At 45.0% G+C, this 18065-nt stretch overlaps 1 protein-coding gene across 15 annotated transcripts in view; it reads left to right on the forward strand.

The window, feature by feature from the left end:
- The first annotated feature begins 14076 nt into the window (after positions 1-14076).
- The window catches only part of EPB41L3 (erythrocyte membrane protein band 4.1 like 3), a 70518-nt gene continuing 66529 nt past the window's right edge, over positions 14077-18065 (forward strand). For all 15 annotated transcript variants that reach the window (XM_054381582.1, XM_054381589.1, XM_054381585.1 and 12 more), the window contains exon 1: positions 14077-14274. In XM_054381582.1, coding sequence (XP_054237557.1) covers positions 14077-14274 — 198 coding nt within the window. The remainder of the gene's footprint in view (positions 14275-18065) is intronic.

Below are 18065 nucleotides of genomic sequence, written 5' to 3' on the forward strand. Positions count from 1 at the left end.
AAATGAGAGGATAAGAGGAAATGGTCTCGATTTCCACCAGGGAAGGTTTAGGTTGGACATGAGGAAAAACTTCTTTCCCCAGAGGGTTGTCAAGCTCTGGAAGAGGCTACCTGGGGCAGTGGTGGAGTCCCCATCCCTGGAGGGATTGAAAAGCCGTGGAGATGTGGTGCTGAGGGACATGGTTTGGTGGTGGTGTTGGCTGTGCTGATGGACTTGATGACCACAAAGGTCTTTTCCAGCTAGACTTGCATTATTTTGTGGGTAGCTGCATAGATGGTGGAAGCTTTTGTCTTTATTGGGATGTTAAGGTAGAGAGGGTTGCTCTTAATTCCTTGTGGAGTTCATCATACAGAGGACCCTCCAGTCTTAATCACTGTGCATGGGGACAGCACGTAAAGAAGCTTTGCTGTGCTGTGAAAGCACACAGCTGAAACTGCTCTAAGAATACATAACTGAAGAGTAACTGAAGCCTGGAGAGAGTTCTGCTTACTCGGTGATTTTTAAGTGAATTTGCTCTACTCTGCAGATGCCTGAATCTGCCCTGAATGTTCTTCTTGTCTGTGCATTTCCACTACAACTGATTTGTTCCTAGAAGTCTCTGCTCCCACACCATCTGCAGGTCTTGGTTTGCATCCAACATAGCATTGAACAGCTGGTGGATTTGAGGCTGTCAGTATGTGCTCTTAACTTTTGGGGAGGATGTGATCAGTGGCATTTTGCAACAGGACAAGGGATAATGGGGTTAAAGTGAAAGAGGGAGTTTCACGCTAGAGAGAAGGAAGACATTTTTTTCAGTGAGGTTGGTGAAACCCTAGCCCAGGTTGCCCAGAGAGGTGGTAGATGTCCCAACCCTGGAACCATTCCAGGTCAGCTTGTCTGGGGCTCTGAGCAGCCTGCTCTAGTTGCAGATGTCCATGCTGGCTGCAGAGGGGTTGGACTAGATGACCTTTAAAGCTTCCTTCCCACTCAAACCACTGTATGATTCAGTGAGGTTAGGCAGATTACCAGCCTAGAGCACTGCAACAGAATCTACTTAAGTATCATATGAAACAGAAAATGTTGTTCACAGGTGTTAACAGTATTATGACCTGAGGGTAGCGTGATAATGGAGCTCAACAGCCATGTGTCAGCAGCTTGTGGAACCCATTTAAAAAAATATTGTAATTCACTCAGTTTTCTGCTCAATAGAAGAGAATGTGAACTTTAATGTCCCTACAAGAAGGTCATTGAAGTGTTGGACCATGTCCAATAACGGCAATGAAGCTGGTGAAGGATCTAGAGGACAGGTCTTGTTAGGAGTAGCTGAGGGAACTGAGGTTGTTGAGCCTGGAGAAAATGAGACTGACAGGAGACCTTCTCATTCTCTACAACTCCCTGAAAAGAGGTTGTAGCAAGGTGGAGATTGGTCTCTTCTCACAAGGAAGGAGCAATAGGACACAAGGAAATGGCCTCAGATTGCACCAGGGATGCTTTAGATTGGACATGAGGAACAATTTCTTCCCCTAAAGAGTTGTCAAGGCCTGGAACAGGCTGTCCAGGGCAGCAGTGCAGTCCCTACCCCTGGAGGGATTGAAAAGCCAAGTAGATGGAGAGCTGAGGGACGTGGTTTAGTGGTGACCTGACAGTGCTGGGTTAGTGGTTGGACTTGGTGATCTTGCAGGTCTTTTTCAACTTAAATGATTTTGTGATCTTATGATTTTCAGAAATGAGTATAATTTTGGGGTGCTCTAGCCTCCAAAAAGAGTTCTGGTGTCTTTATGGAACCTGGTCAGTGATACTCCTCACAAGGCTTATGTGCAGACAACAGAAGTCACAGTGATTCTGGGGTTTATTGCTGTGGGAAGCTGCCTTCAAGAGAGCAAAACAAAGCTAGGTAATTCCACTGAGTCACAGAAGTGGAAGATAAACAGCAAAAAAAACATTCTCCTGTGTAGTGAGGTGTTCTGAAGCAGAAGCAAATATGTCCGTTTTGTGAAGTCAGGGTTTCCAAGCCAAGTGGAAGGGGCAGAAAAATCAACAATTTAATTTCTTACGCTTTATAAAGTAGCAAACAGAGAATTTTACTGATGCTGTAAGTCACCAGTGGTGACTCCACACAGCTATAGGTAACCTCTTTTTGAGTGTTGTTGACACTCCCTTGTGAAAGGTTAAGGGAGTCAAAGCAGGTCAACTGTCTTCTCCAGATCCCACTTAGAATGATGGAACTGTTGACTTTGGAAGAGACATTTGAGATCATCGAGTCCAACCACTCACATAGAGGATACAGTCCCAGACTACTGCTAAGCTACTACCACTAAATCACATCCCTCAGCACTACTTCCATGTGTCTTCAAAATTCCTCCAGGAATGGTGACTCTACCTGGGCAGCCTGTTCCAGGGCTTGATAATTCTTTCCATGAAGAAATTTTTCCTAATACCCAACCTGAACCTCCCTTGGCACAAATTGAGACCCTTTTCTCTTGTCCTGTCACTTGTCACATGTGCCAGGAGACTGAGCCCCACTCACCCCAGCCTCCTTTGAAGTAGTTGTAGATGGCGATGAGATCTTCCTTCAGTCTCCTCTTCCAAAGACTAAACAACCCTAATTCCCACAGCTGTTCCTCACAGGACTTCTGTTCAAGGCCCTTCACCAGCTTTGTTGCTCTTTGGACCGGCTCCAGCACCTCAGTGTCCTTGGAATGAGGGGCCTAAAACTGAATCCAGTATTTGAGGGGTGGCCTCACCATGACCAAGTTGAAAGGGATACTTGGTGCCCCCCAAGTTCCTGCTCCACTGTTAGCAAATACTTGATTGCTTTCTGTCTGCAAGAAGCTGTACCCACCACAGTTGGAAAAGACCTCTAAGTTCAAGTCCAACCATCAGCCTAAGAGCACCCTGGCCATTAAACCATGTCCCAAAGTGCCATGTCCACATGTTTCTTGAACACCTTCAGGGACAGTGAATCTAACTAGATTCCTGTAAGGTCAGATATTAGCATATACGTGGGTTTCTGTTGGATCTTCTCTCCTCCAAGCCTGGTGAGTATTCCAGCAACTTCTTTGGTGGGATGCTGAGTACAGATTGGACACCCTCCCTTCCTTCACTGGTGCTCTGAGGGCTGTGATTTCTCAAATCAGTAATTCTCAAGCTTTGTCATCCTGCTTCTGAGAACTGTTTTTAGGCTTCAGCTTTGGGGTTTTAATCACTTGTATAGCGTTTATTTTTAAGGCTTTTCCTCTTCTTTTAATCATTTAAACAATTTCTGAGGCTCACTCATGAAAAAGTTATGCAGGGCTGTTTTAAAAGCCTTTCTAAAGATAGGCTCTGTCACCTGCTCCACTTTCTTCTTATCAGGAGGGACAGATGCCCCATCAGAGAGAGTGTGAGAGACGTTACACCACTTTGAGGTGACTTTTGGAGACATCCCTGCTGGCTGTTTGTTGAGGTGTTGGTTTGTGGTTGTGTGGTTTTTTGGTTTTGGTTTGTTGTTTTCTAATATCATTATTTGTACAGGATTAGGAATCCTGTAGCAGTGTGTGCTCCAGTCACTGCTCTGCTATTAGAGGTACACTGGGATTTCTGGCTTTTGTAAGATCAGATGCTGTCTTGGGTCTTCTCATTTTTTCAGTCCTTACCTCACCTCTCTGCATCTGCCAGACAGTAGTTAATGGTTTAGAGATGATTGTTGGTAGTTCCTCAAGCACGGTAGAGACATTTCCTTGCTGAGACCCCACCGCAATGTTTGGTCCAGCTCTGGAGTCCTCAGCACAGGAGAGACATGGACCTGTTGGAGCAGGGCCAGAGAAGGCCACAACAATGATGCAAAGGCTGGAACCCCTCTGCTCTAGGGACAGGCTAAAAGAATTGAGGTTGCTCAGTCTGGAGAAAAGAAAGCTCCAGGGAGACCTTCTTGTCATCTTTCAGTGCTTAAAGGGCCAATCAGAAAGCTGAGGAGAGACTTTTGAGCAGAGCCTGTTGTGACAGGACAAGGGATGATGTCTTTTAAATAAAAGAGGGAGATTCAGACTAGAGAGAAGAAAGAAATTGTTTACAGTGAGGGTGGTGAAACCCTGTCCCAGGTTGCCCAGCAAGGTGGTAGATGCTTCCATCCCTGGCACCGTTCCAGGTCAGCTTGTTTGGGGCTCTGTGCAACCTGCTCTAGTTGCAGATGTCCCTGCTGACTGCGGGGTGGGTTGGACTAGGTGAGCATTAAAGGTCCCTTCCAACCCAACCCGTTCCATGGTTCTGTGATTTCCAGTGGTTCCTACTGACATAAAACCACCTGGTTCCTGATGTGTTTGCTCTTTCATCCTTTACTCCATCCAGCCTGCACCTGCACATCCTGCACATCAGGTGGAAGATGCTGCTCCTAGCTAGCTGCTGTGGAATGAGGCTCTGAATAATTCAGTCTTCCTGTGTTCAGCTCCAGGCCCTGGGTTTCCTTCTCATGTATTTATAGACTCTTGTCTCATTCTTTGCCTCATCTCTTCCTCATTGTAAGTCACTTTGCATCCTAGTCTTCATTTCTCCTGTTATGTTGGTGGTGGTGTTCTATGTTCATCCCTGTGTTGTCTGTCCTTGGGTCCCTTATTGATATATTCTCCACCGGGTCGTTTAAAAGCTCTTGATGCTTCCCATCCCCATGCTTGCTGGGCAGAGGATAATCTCTCCAGAAACATCTGCATTTTCTTATAGTGGTGGTACCAGAGAGGTGCTTGCAAGCCTGAGACAGGGGAATTTGAGGTCCTTAAATAAAATCATAGATTTGTTTTGGTTGAAGGACCTCTAAGATCATTGAGTCTAACGACTAACCTGACCTACAGCTAATTCAAGTCTCCTGTTGCCTTTTGGTCCCCTCTGAAGGGTGTGTCTGTTGATTTTAAGGTTTTTCCTCCATCTCCTTCTTCTTGTGTTGCCTCCAGCTTTCTTTCTTTCATCTTCATCAAAGATCTTTAAAGAAATCCATATCACACATCTTCATAGATCAAACAAACATTGTAACACAGGCTATGTGTTGCAACACCTCCAGCAAGCCTTTCTTCATTGTTGCTTATTAACACAGAATCCCAGTGTCGTGGGAGGTGGAAGGACCTCTAGGGATCATCTAGTCTAACCTCACTCCTAAACTTAAAGATGATTTTCTTTGTTGTGAGGATGCTGGAGGCCTGGATCATGCTGCCCAGAGAGGTTGTGGAGTCTCCTTCTCTGGAAAGATTCCAAACCCACATGGACATTGTCATCCTGGGTAAACTGCTGTTGGTGACCCTGCTTTAGCAGGAGGGTTGGACTAGGTGGTCTCTAAAAGTTCCTTCTAAACCCTATGAATCTGTGATCAACAAAAAATGATTGTTTTCTTGATGAAGAACCCAATTGGAATGAATTGAACTGAGACTTGGAGCAGTTTGATGACAACAGTTTGTACCTCAAGCCCAGGAAATCAGCGTTCTGGCACATCTTCTTGAGACATAGCTTCACATTTCTGCTGCTGCTTGTAGCAGCCATGTTCTCCCCCATATGCTCTCCCCATCATCATCTCACTGTTATTGAATAAATGTCTCTCATTACATGGAACTTGTTTTTTTTCTTAGAAGTATGGGATCATTATTTTGTTACATAACTTCCAAATTTGGACCTTGGCAGGAATTCGTAATAATCTTCCAAAATTACCATAAAGGAGAAGTTTCCACAAAGAGAATTAGTGAGATCAAAGCAGCATTTGAATGTAAATCATTAATCTGTGCATTACAGGAAATGGTTGGTGGCTGTGTATAGCTCCTTTAATTATGTTTGGTTCCATTTCGTTTTGTCATTGCATCAGAATTTATTTGGAATTAATTAGCAATTTCTTCTCTAATGTGATTTCCGTTTGCTGAATACAGGAGATATTTCCACTGGCATGTATTTATATATAAATAAAAGTTTATTAATGCCTGCTGGGTTAATTGAAGTGAGGGCTCTGCTGTCTGTTAGCTGTGAATTTGGTTGCTCAGTACAACCTAGGTCTGTGCTCTTGAGAACAGGAGGCTTCATTAGAATCATAGTATCATTTAGGTTGGAAAAGACTTTTAAGATCAAGTCCAACCATTAGCCAAACACTACCAAGTCTGCTGCTAAACCATGCCCCTCAGCACCACATCCCCATGGCTTTCCAATCCCTCCAGGAATGGGAACACTACCACCGTCCTGGACAGCCTGTTCCAGGACTTGACAAGCCTTTTGTGGAAAAATTTGTTCCTCATATTCAACTTAAATCTCCCCTGGTGCAACTTGAGGCTGTTTCCTCTTGTCCTGTCTCTTGTTCCTTGGAAAAAGAGACTGATCCCTGCCTGGTTCCCACCTCCTTTCAGGGAGTTGCAGAGAGACAGAAGGTCTCCCCTCAGCCTCCTTTCATCCAGACTCAACAAACCCTGTTCTGTCAGCTGCCCCTCACAAGACTCATTCTCGAAATCCTTCACCAGCTTTGTTGCCTGGGGAGGAATGACTTCCTGCACTAGTACGGATAAGAGGTTGACCTGATGGAAAGCATCTAGAGGGAGAAGGACCTGGGAGTGCTGGTGGACAAGTTCACCATCAGCCTGCAATGGGTGGGCAAGAAGGCAAATGGTCTCTTGGAGTGCAGTGAAAAGCACATGACCAGCAGGTTGAAGGAGGTTCTGCACCCACTGCCCACTGCCCTGGTGAGGCCCACTTTTGGAGTTCTGGGACCAGTTCTGGGCTTCCCAGTTCAAAAGAGACAAGGATCTACTGGAGAGAGGCCACTGGAGGCTGCAAAGATGCTGAGGGGCCTGGAGCATCTCTGTGAGGAGGAAAGGGTGAGAGACCTGAGGATGTTTAGGCTGGAGAGGAGCAGACTTATAGGAGATCTCAGTGCTCATCAGGAGCAAAGAGGGTGGGGCCAGACTCTTTGTCAGTGGTGCCCAATTACAGACAAAGGGCAATAGGCACAGACTGGAATCCAGGAGATTTCCTCTGAACATGAGGAGCAGCTTCTTTGCTGTGAGAATGCTAGAGCTCTGGAGCAAGCTTCGCAGAGAGGTTGTGGAGTCTCCTTCTCTGGAGAGATCTGGAGGATCACCTGGACATTGTGATCCTGGGCAACCTGCTGTGGGTGATCCTGCTTAAGCAGGGGGGTTGGACTAGATGATCCTCAGTGGTCCTTTAATATATGAATATATACAGTACATTGTGACTGTCACTTGCTGGAGGGGACCAGGTGACAGCCTGGACTTTACTTAGAGAACTATTAATGCAGGGTAATGTGATTGTGGTTCCCCTAGGTTGTAAAGGAAAGCAGGTGCTTTAAGTCCATAGTAACTGGTACTGGGAGTGGTGATGTCCCAAGGGGCAGTATGTTGGTAGCTGTGGGTATCAAGGGAGTTCTGTAAGATTTTAGGATGTAGGTTTTTGCTCAAGTGGTTTGCAGGTTCATCAGTCTAATATCTTTACTTTGTGTAAGTTAAGGGTCTGAAAATATTTATATTTTCTGTGATTTGTTCTAATGGAAATGACCATAAAAGATGTCATTCAGGTTTTTTGAAACTGTGTTTTAACACCTTATAGTATATTAATAATTATCTTCCCTTAATTATTCTTCTGCTGCACTCAAACATTTTTTAAACCATTACATATCCAGTTTTAACTTAATTTTGGAGGAGCAGATGAGCTGGTTCTTGGCCTTTTCTCTTAAGGAACATTCATTTTGATTGAATTCTGTAGTTGCAGTTACTTTTTTTGCCTTAGACTCTCCAATCTTAGCATCAGTGTTAAGTTTAGATGCAGCTAATCATTTGGAATCATTGAATACTGGGTTGGGAGCCAAAAGTGAGCTGTCCAAGAGCACATATGGCTTGCAGAGTATTACCTCATGTGTGTAAGGTGCTGTTCTGAGTTCCTTTGTCTTTAGTCTGTTTGCTGGAAAGGGGAATTTGATACAAGGGTTCTGTTGGCAACAGGAAAAGCTGAAAAAAAATCAGTGATTTCTTTCTTCCTGTGCTGAAATTCACATTAGAAATCGGGAAGGTTAGACTAGATGAGCTTTAAGGTCCTTTCCAACCCAAACCATTCTGTGATTGTGTGATTTTGAGTCACAGCCAAATACAGTAAGTAAACCAATAAAACAAGAAATTCTCAGCCAATGAAGTGTGTTTGACAAATTTGTAGACACCATGAGCTGTTCTGTCAGGTTTGCTGCATACAAATGATGTTAAAAGTTTGAGGTTAAGATGTTCAGGTAGCATTATCTCTGATAGTCTTGATCTAGAATCCTCATAGAATCGTGGAAACATTAAGGTTGGAAAGATCTCCAAAATTATTTAGTCCAACCATTAACCCAGCACTGCCAGGTCACTACTAAACCATGTCCCTCAGCACCACATCTACACAGCTTTTTTCTAAAAATTCCAGGAATGGTGATTCCACCACTTCTGTGGGCAGCCTGTTCCAAGCCTTGATACCCCTTTTGGGGAAGGAATTGTTTTTTTAATCTCCAACCTAAACCTCTCCTGGTGCAACTTGAGGCTGTTTCCTCTTGTTCCTTGGGAGAAGAGACCATCTCCTACCTGGCTCAAACCTCCTTTCAGGGAGTTGTAGAGAACCAGAAGTTCTTCCCACAGTCTCATTTGCTTCAGGCTCAACAACCTCAGTTCTGTCAGCTGCTCCTCACAAGACTTGTGCTCTAGACCCTTTACCAGCTTTGTTGTTCTTCTTTGGACTCGAAGTCATTGTGTCTCTTGTCAATGATCAGTTTTATTTTATCTCTGCCCTTTAAGCTTATGCATTAAAATAAAGATCTGGGATGAGTAAACATCTTAGGCACTGTTTGAAGAGTCTGTAGTAGGTTCCCAGACATGTCTGTATCGTGAGATGCCACTATATGAAGGGATATAGTTAGGCATTTCCAAGCTAGATGAAATGAGGTAAACCTTAATACCATCATCTGAGGAGCGTGTGGGGAGTTGGACTAAGAATATGTTTGCTTTGCCCCTATTTACTGTAAGATAACAGTATCAGATCCATAGTGTTCTGTTCTGGGTATTTTGTTATTAAACATATTAGTAAGTGGAGAGAAACAAGGCATTTGGAAATGGATAACCTTGAGTTGATGGATTCCATCTGCTTTCTGACTAATGAGGGAATATTGTCTCCAGGGAATTGCTTCCCCTAAAAGGTTTGATAATGCACAAGAAGTTTTCTCACAAAGCTCTCTCAGAGCAAGCAAGGAGTCGTGTCACTGCACAGAAAACCAGCACCAGGGAGTAGCTCATGGCATTGCACAGCTCTTCTTCAGGAAGGAATATCCCAGGAGAAGTGCAGAACCACATTTGTTCTTCCTTCAGATGCAGAGTGATAACTGGCAGGAAAAGGAAAACATGTTTTCATCTCATGCTTCATAAAGCTGTGTTTTATGAGGCTAATTTAGCTCACAATCAGACAAGAAACAAATGTTCATTAGGAGAGAAGCCATAGTGGTGCAAAAGGAGCTTCCAGAGATGTGGTGGTGGCATCTGAAGGAAGACACCCCATCCTCTTGCACTCTACCCTATAGCTCTTGGCCGTCATTGAGAAAATCCCCTCTCAAGCTGCTCTTCTCTGGGCTAAACAGCCCCAGGTCTTTCAGCCTTTCCTCCTCACAGAGATGTTCCATTTCCGTAATCATCCTTGTAGCCCTCCGTTGGACTGTCTCCAGTAGTTCCCTCTTTCTCCTGAACTAGAGAGCACAGAACTGGCTACAATACTCTAGATGAGGCCTCACTAGGGCATAGTAGAGTGACAGGAGAATCTCCCTCGACGTCTTCCAAAAAAATGCTACAACTCAATATTCTTGTCTTTTGAGCCTCTCAGGGCATTAAGGCTTCACCAAGAGTAGATCCTGCCTGACCAGACTAGTGGCTTTCTACAATACTGTAGCTACATCAGTGGACAAGGGTTGACCAACAGAAGTCATCTATCTGGGCTTTTGTGAAGCCTTTGACACAGTTCCCCACAACACCCTTCCCTCTAAACTGGAGAGATGTGGATTTGATGGGTGGACAGTGCAGTGGGTAAGGAATTGGTTGGATGATTGTATACAAAGGGTAGTGGTGAACGGCTTGATTTCCAGATGAAGACAGGTAACAAGGGGTCCATCCTGGGACCAATGCTGTTCAATATCTTCATCAATGATATAGACAGGTTTGCAGATGATACCAACCTGAGCGGTGTGGTTGATGCCATCCAGAGTGACTTGGACAGGCTGGACAAGTGGGTGCAGGAGAACCTCATGAGTTTCAGTAAGGTGAAGCTCAAGGCACTACACCTGGGTTGGGGCAACCCTCGATATCAAGACAGGCTGGGAGAAGATGAAATTGAGAGCAGCCTTGCAGAAAAGAATTTGGGGTACTGGTGGGTACATTAGCTGAACATTAGCCAACAATGTGCACTTGCAGCCCAGAAGGCAAATTGCACCCTGGGCTGCATCAAAACCAGTGTGGCCAGCAGACTGAGAGAGGTGATTCTGCCACTCTGCTGTGGTTGAGACCTCACCTGGAGTACTGTGTCCAGCTCTGAGACCCCCCAGCACAAGAGGGACGTGGACTTGCTGCAGCAGGTTCAGAAGGCCACAAAGATGATTGGAGGGCTGGGGCATCTCTCCTGTGAAGACAGACTGGGAGAATTGGTGCTGTTGAGCCTAGACAAGGCTCCAGTAACTGAGGGGGACCTATAGGAAGGCTGGGGAAGGACATTTTAGAAGGCCTTGTAGTGATAAGACAAGGGACAATGGCTTGAAACTGGAGCAGGGTGGATTTAGGTTGAACATAAGGAGGAAGTTCTTTACAATGAGAACAGTAAAATACTGGAATTGGTTGCCCAGGAATATGGTTGAGGCCCCATCCCTGGAGGCATTCAAGATCAGACTCAATATGGCCCTGGGCAGCCTGATGTAGTTAGAGGTGCTCCTGCTCACTGCAGGGGGGTTGGACAAGATGATCTGTGAGGCTCCCTTCCAACCCAACACAATCTGTGAATCTGGCCTCATTTTAAACACTTTTTGTCAATCTTATTAAACATTTAAGTAACGAGAGATAACAAAGGCTCCTGCTTTGTGTTGTGATCTTGCATAAGCCTGCTCCTCCGAGTAAATACCGTGGAGTGTGTAAAGAGTTCTCACGGTACCCCAACAGATGAATGAGCAGATGTATGTTGTGTGGGACTGCGTGTTCTGACACAGTAGCTATGGTTACCAGGTTAACACAATCACAGCCCCTTGGTGAACAGAAATAGGCTGCAGCAGAAGGGTTTGGTTTTGAGTGACTTCAAAGCAAGATGCTGAAGGAGAGGATCACGAGGTCTAAGAACGTACGAGTAGCAAACATGAAAGCACGCTCTGCTCAACTGGCGCAGAGCCTGCTGCTTCAAACCCTTGTTTTGATACAAAATCACAGTATTTTGTAAAGCTTTAAAGCTGGTGTGGAGTTTGAGGGTTGGGTGCCAACCACATTTCTGTAACAGAGCTGTTTAATTGAAAGAGTGAAGATTGGAAGTGAATATTGCTAGGACTTTGGGGTTGTTCAGCCTGGAGAAGAGGAGGCTGAGGGGAGACCTGAAAGGTGGTTGGAGTGAGGAGGGGTCCAGCCTCTTCTTCTTGATGATGAGCAACAGGACCAGAGGAAATGGCTACAAGCTTAACCAGGGGAGGTTCAGACTGGGTGTTAGGAAATACACTGCAAGGGTTCTCAAACATTTGAATGGTCTGCCCAGGCAGTGGAGGCACTGTCCCTGGAGGAGTTCAAACAGCGTGTAGACCTGGCCCTTAGGCACATGGTTTAGTGTTGACCCTTTAGTGCTGGATTAAGGGTTGGACTGGATGATCTTGGAGGTCTCTTCCAACCGGATATATTTTGTGATTCTGTGATTCTCCTTTTGATTTAGGGCTGGACAAAGTTAGGTTCAAACAGAAACTTCTCACGTTTGTGGAATGTCAAACTCACTTCATTTTAATTCTAACACTTAGAACGGCTAATGGAAATATTTATCTTCCCTTTTGGATGCTCTCACACACAGAAAGAAAATATAGAGACCTGGCTGAATTCAAGCAGAAAAGGAGGCTGCACTAGGTGGTTTCCAGAGATCCCTTCCAACTCCTATCATTCTGTGATTCTGTGTTATAACTGGGCTGAAGAACAGTTGTACCTGATGTTTGTGGCCCCACCCCAGATGTTTCTAGGCCATATGTTGCTTGGAAGCATCAAAAGTCCACATTCAAAACAGAGTGCAGGTATTGAGTTCAAGCTGTGCTAAGTCCAAGCCTTGTTGACTTCAATGTGAAGAACAACAGATTCAATGTTTTCAGAAGTTTCCCCATAGTTTAGAAACCCAAACTGCAGTGAATTGTGTTGGATTTAGGACCCTCAAGCACATGAACTTTCTTCAAGGTTTTACACTGCTTTAATGAGTTGTGGACTACATAGAACTTGTGTCTGTACATACCCTCAGGACAGGAGAGACATGATCCTGTTGGAGCAGGGCCAGAGGAGGCCACAAAAATGATCACAGTATCACAGTGTCACGGTACATTAGAGGTTGGAAGGGACCTCCAGAGATCATCAGGTCCAACCCTCCGGCCAAAAGCTAGGAGGTAGGATAGTCTGCACAGCAATGCATCCAGACAGGTTTTGAATATGTCCAGAGAAGAAGACTCCACAACTTCCTTGGGCAGCCTGTTCCAGTGCTCCATCACCCTCACTGTAAAGAGGTTTCTCTTCATGTTGAGGTGAAACCTTCTATATTCAAGTTTGTATCCATTGTCCCTTGTCTTATTACTGTGCACCACTGAAAAGAGATTGACCCACTCCACTTGACACCCACCCTTCAGAATTTATAGATATTGATCAGATCCCCTCTCAGTCTTCTCAAGACTAAACAGCCCCAGGGCTCTCAGTCTCTTTTCATAGGGGAGGCACTCAGGTTCCCTAATCATAGCAGATCCCTGTCTCTCTTGAACTGGGGAGCCCAAAACTGGACACAGTATTTCAGGTATGGTCTCACCTGGGCAGAGTAGAGGGGGAGAAGAACCTCCCTAGACCTGCTGGACACACTTTTCTTGATGCTCCCAGGATACCGTTGGATCTTTTGGCCAAAAGGGCACCTTGCTGTCCCATGGAGAACTTGCTGTCCACTAGGACTCCAAGGTCTTTCTCCATAGAGTGCTTTCCAGCAGGGCAGCCCCTAAGCTGTACTGGTGCCTATTGTTATTCCTCCCCAGATGCAGGACCCTGCACTTGTCCTTATTGAACTTCATCAGCTTTGCCTGCACCCAGCTCTGCAGCCTGTCCAGATCTCGCTGGATGGCAGCACAGCCACCCCTCCGACCTCCACCCCCAGTTTTGTCTCATCAGAGAATTTGCTGAGGGTACCTTCAATCCTCTAATCTGGGTCATTGATAAAGATATTGAACAAAACTGGGAGGGCTGCAACCCTTCTGCTGTGAGGACAGGCTGAGAGACTTGAAGTTGTTCAACCTGGAAAAGAAGAGGCTCCAGGGAGACCTTCTTGTAGCCTTTCAGTACTTCAAGGGACCGATCAGAAAGCTGGGGACAGACCTTTGAGCAGGGCCTGTTGTGACAGGACAAGGGGTGATGTTTGAAACTAAAAGAGGGAGATTCGAAGAGAAGAAATTGTTTATAGTGAGGGTGGTGAGACCCTGTCTCAGGTTGCCCAAAGATGTGGTAGAATGCCAAATCTTGGAAACATTCCAGATGAAGTTGGACGGGGCTACCCTATCTGAAAATGTCCCTGCTGAATCCAGGGGGGTTGGACTAGATGAGCTTTAAATGTCCCTTCCAACCCAAACCGTTCTATGAACATGAAGTACTCTAATACCTGTAGAATAAGATTTTATGGCAACATGCTCTTCCTTAGAGTATGGATGCATTTAGACCTGGCCTTTTGTACCAGGGAAGCTTTCCTGGGGATCCTCGTTGAGCCACTGTATCTTTAAAGGCTGAGAAGATTAAGAATAAAACTTTGGGCTTGATGATTCTCCGTTTTGTATTCCCAGTTTACCATCTACAAGATTGCACTCAGTAGATCTGCTCTCCTTGATTTACAGAATAACCAACCATGACCACAGAATCAGGATCAGACTCAGAGTCCAAGGATAAAGAGCAGGATCAGCAGGAGAACCCTACACAGCAAGGGGCAGCTGAGACCCAGCCACAGGACCAGCAGCAGCAGCAGCCACCAAGTGAAGAGGATCAAAAGGCTCTTGAGCAGTTCTCGGCCGTGGCAGCTCACAGCACACCAGTGAAGAAGGAGCAGGTAAGGAGGCCTATGGACACAGTGAGCTATCTGACCACTTCAAGCTTCTGGGAAATAACAAGCCTGGTGTGTTAGGAATGGAGATAGCTCATCACAGACATATGGGGGGGTGTTTGGTGATATTACTGGGGTTTTTTTTGTGTTGTTTTGAAGTTCATGTCAGGCTTTTCAGCCTTCTGTCCTCGAATGTAAAGGCAACCTTACTGTTACAGCACAAGAAGGACATGAACCTCTTGGAGCGTACGCAGAGGAGGCCACAGAATTAATAAAAGGGTTGGAACCCCATTGCTGTGAGGATGGGCAGGGTTGTTCAGCCTGCAGAAGAGAAGGCTCAGGGGAGACCTTATTGTAGCCTTTCAGTACTTAGAGGAAAGTTGGAGGCAGACTTCTGTGCAGGGCCTGTTGTGACAGCACAAGGGGTGATGGATTTAAACTGAAAAAGGGAGATTCAGACTAAAGAGAAGGGAGAAATTGTTATGCTGAGACCCTGTCCCAGGCTGGCCAGAGAGGTGGAAGATGCTCCATCCCTGAAACCATTCCAGGTCAGGTTGTCTGGGGCTCTGAGCAACCTGCTCTAGTTGCAGATGGCCCTGCTGACTGTATGAGTTTTGGACTAGGTGACCTTTAAAGGTCCCTTCCAAACCATTCCATGATTATATGATTCTGTGAAGGAAGCAGGAGACATCTTCAATCTCACAATTGGATTAGACAGCAAACAGTGCCACTTTATAAGACACTGAAGATGTTTTCATAGTGCATTTCTTCTTTGACACCTGCTGAAAGCTGATTTCATGCTTGCCTGTCTGATGTGTGAGCCATGAAGCATCTGTGGTCCCTTAAGCTTCTCATAGTCCTTAAACGACCGCATCCTAATGAATTTAACTTTTCATGTAATGGGTTTCAGAAGAGCTCTCTCATGCTTTTCCTTTGGGTTCATCATTGCAATTATTAAATTTGTGGAAGCTGCTTTCTTTTTCCTGACAATAATTTCCAGTCAGTAGGATTAAGAGATAATATTCTTCATGAGTTAGTGACACACAGTTAATGAGGTACCTGCAAATCACCTCTCTAAGCTCCAAAAGGTTGTGACCAGCATTTGATGGCATTCACCTTTGAAAAATGGAATGTATCAGCCTAACTCCTCCTCTTCTCTACCCTTTAATAATACCAGGTTGTTTGAAGTGAAATCCTATTGTTTTACCTGGGAGTACTGCTGGGGAAGCAGGCAGATGTGTATTGTCTCTTACAGTCACCACCAGTGCTCCTGAAGAGGCTGGTGCTGGACATTGTATTGAGTTTTAAGCTTTCTCCACAGAGCTTCAACTCAAACTTGGTGGTGGTGGTATGGGAAAAATGGGAGGTAAGCAGTTTGAGATGGAAAGTATTTTTCATAGAATCATAGACTGGTTTGGGTGAGAAGGGACTTTTAAAGGTCATTTAGTCCACCCCACCCTGCAATCATCAGGGACATCTTCAACTAGAGCAGGTTGCTCAGAGCCCCAGATGACCTGACCTGGAATGATTCCAGGAGGGGGGATCTACTACCTCTCTGGGCAAGCTGGGCTGGAGTCTCACCATCCTCAGTGTAAAACATTTTTCCCTTCTCTCTGGTCTAAATCTGCCCTTTCTAAGTTTAAACCCATCATCCCTTGTCCTGTTGATAGATTTTTGTATCTCCCTGGATTAGGGATGTGTTACATAAATAGTTGTGACAACGAGTAATACTGGGACCAAATTAGAAGAGGTTTCTTATGTCTGACTTCTAGTATCTCAAAAGGTAGACATGGCAGGACAGGATTTTTCATATTTATTGCTCTTGAAAATCAACCATTGAAAGACCTCCTTATTTGTTTTTGATTGCTGACCATTTTTACCATCAATAACCCTTGATGAGCATCGTAGAATGACAGAATCATTTGATTGTAAGAGGCCTTTAAGATCATCAAGTCCAACCATTAACCCATCACTGCTTCACTCCATGCCCACCAGACCTCTCTGCTCTTGATCCCACACCCATTGGACAATTTTGGTCTATGAAACAGATCAGAAATTGCAGGTGGTTCATTTGGGGGAGTCAGGGCTGCTCATCAAGAAGAAAAGGGTGCTGCTCAAAAGGTTATTAATTAAATTGTAATTCCATCAGGCCTACACATAAGTGTTACTAAGTTTGTTCTTCCATTTTCAGTCATCTTTCCACACCAAGTTTCTTTTCAACTGAAAAAAACCACAAGACAAACCCCAAAATAACCACAACCCACCTTAACCTGACACTGAAAGACACTAAACTGTCCATCTCTGTGTAGTTTTGGAGACATGAGGTGCTGTCATGTGTTGCATGATCCCTTACTTTCCCAAAGACCACCCATGGGCAAGTGTCTACAGAAGCCTGGATAGAAAAAGTGTGCTAGTGAAGGGATATATGAGACCTTCCCACTGAGCGTTGTGAAACACTGGAACTTAACAGTGTTGCCCAGAGAGGTGGTGGATGTCCCATCCCTGGAACCATGCCAGGTCAGGTTGTTTGGGGTTCTGAGCAACCTGCTGTAGTTGAAGGTGTTCCTGCTCACTGCAGGGGGATTGGACTAGATGGCCCCCAGAGGTCCCTTCCAACTCCTCCTGTGCCATGAGCCTGTGATTCAGGAGGGGTTGAACTTCCTCTGTCACAGCAAAGTACGATCATAGAGATAGAGATGAGAGAGCTTATGCTCAAAAAACAGACACCCTGAAGCAACCTGAGTTTTAGAAACGTGTCCACATCACTGGAAACACTGCAAACCCACAGCATCAAAATGTGGTGGAGAAGAGTTTAGGAGAAAATCCAACTGTGCTTGCAGAGTTCAAAAACAATTTTCTGAGTACATGGATTTTTCACTGACCACTTTCATTTTTTTTCCTTGATACCAGGATGTCAAGTTTCTTTAGGGTGAAGAGGCTTAATCCAGTCTGAAGGTCCCTCAAGTGCCTGAACATGTCAGCATAGTTTGGGGAATCTTATCTAACAATTCTTGGCATGTTTTGTTCTCTAGAAACAGAAGAGAAAATCCTTTGTATGATTTTAAACAAAACACATTTCCTTAATCTTAAGGCAGGCAGGAACCTTCACAAACAAAATAACCTCAACATCATTAAAAAAAAAACCACAAACAAATAAGATTTCTGCTCTGGTCTTGAGTCCCTGAGTGTCTTCATGTGAAGGAAAACAATCACCATAATCCATAAGAGCTCATAGGCTGAGGGGGCTTCTAAACTTCAGATGGCTTCTGAGTGCCCTTCTTGTTGTGGGCTTTCCCCTAAAGCTGCTTTCCTGTTTTCCTGAGAAAGATTCTTTCCATCTTCAAAAAGATTGATTTTTTTGTGTTGGTTGTTTTTTGCTGAGGTGGTTTGGTAACTCTCACGTGTGGAGTCAAACAAGCCAGGGACGGGATATTTCTTTTGTCACCTACATGCCTAAGTGTGCACCTTCCTAGGCAGATTTCTTCAACCAGACACATGGAAATCATCCAAGAGTCACACAGGATGTAAGGGCTGGGAAGGAACCTCAGGAGATAATCAAGTCCAACCTCCCTACCAGAGCAGGACCATAGAATCCATGTGTCCAGCTCTTCACAGAGGCCCTCAAAACAGGTGATATCTTCATGATGGTATTATGAAATTTATAAGGACAAGTGTATAGTCTTGTATCTGGGGAGGAATAACACCAGGCACCAGTACAGACTAGGGGTTGTCCTGCTGGAAAGCAGCCCCATGGAGAAAGACCTTGGAGTCCTAATGGACAGCAAGTCCATGGGACA

This window comes from Indicator indicator, chromosome 6, assembly GCF_027791375.1.
Source record: "Indicator indicator isolate 239-I01 chromosome 6, UM_Iind_1.1, whole genome shotgun sequence".
Taxonomy (NCBI): domain Eukaryota; kingdom Metazoa; phylum Chordata; class Aves; order Piciformes; family Indicatoridae; genus Indicator; species Indicator indicator.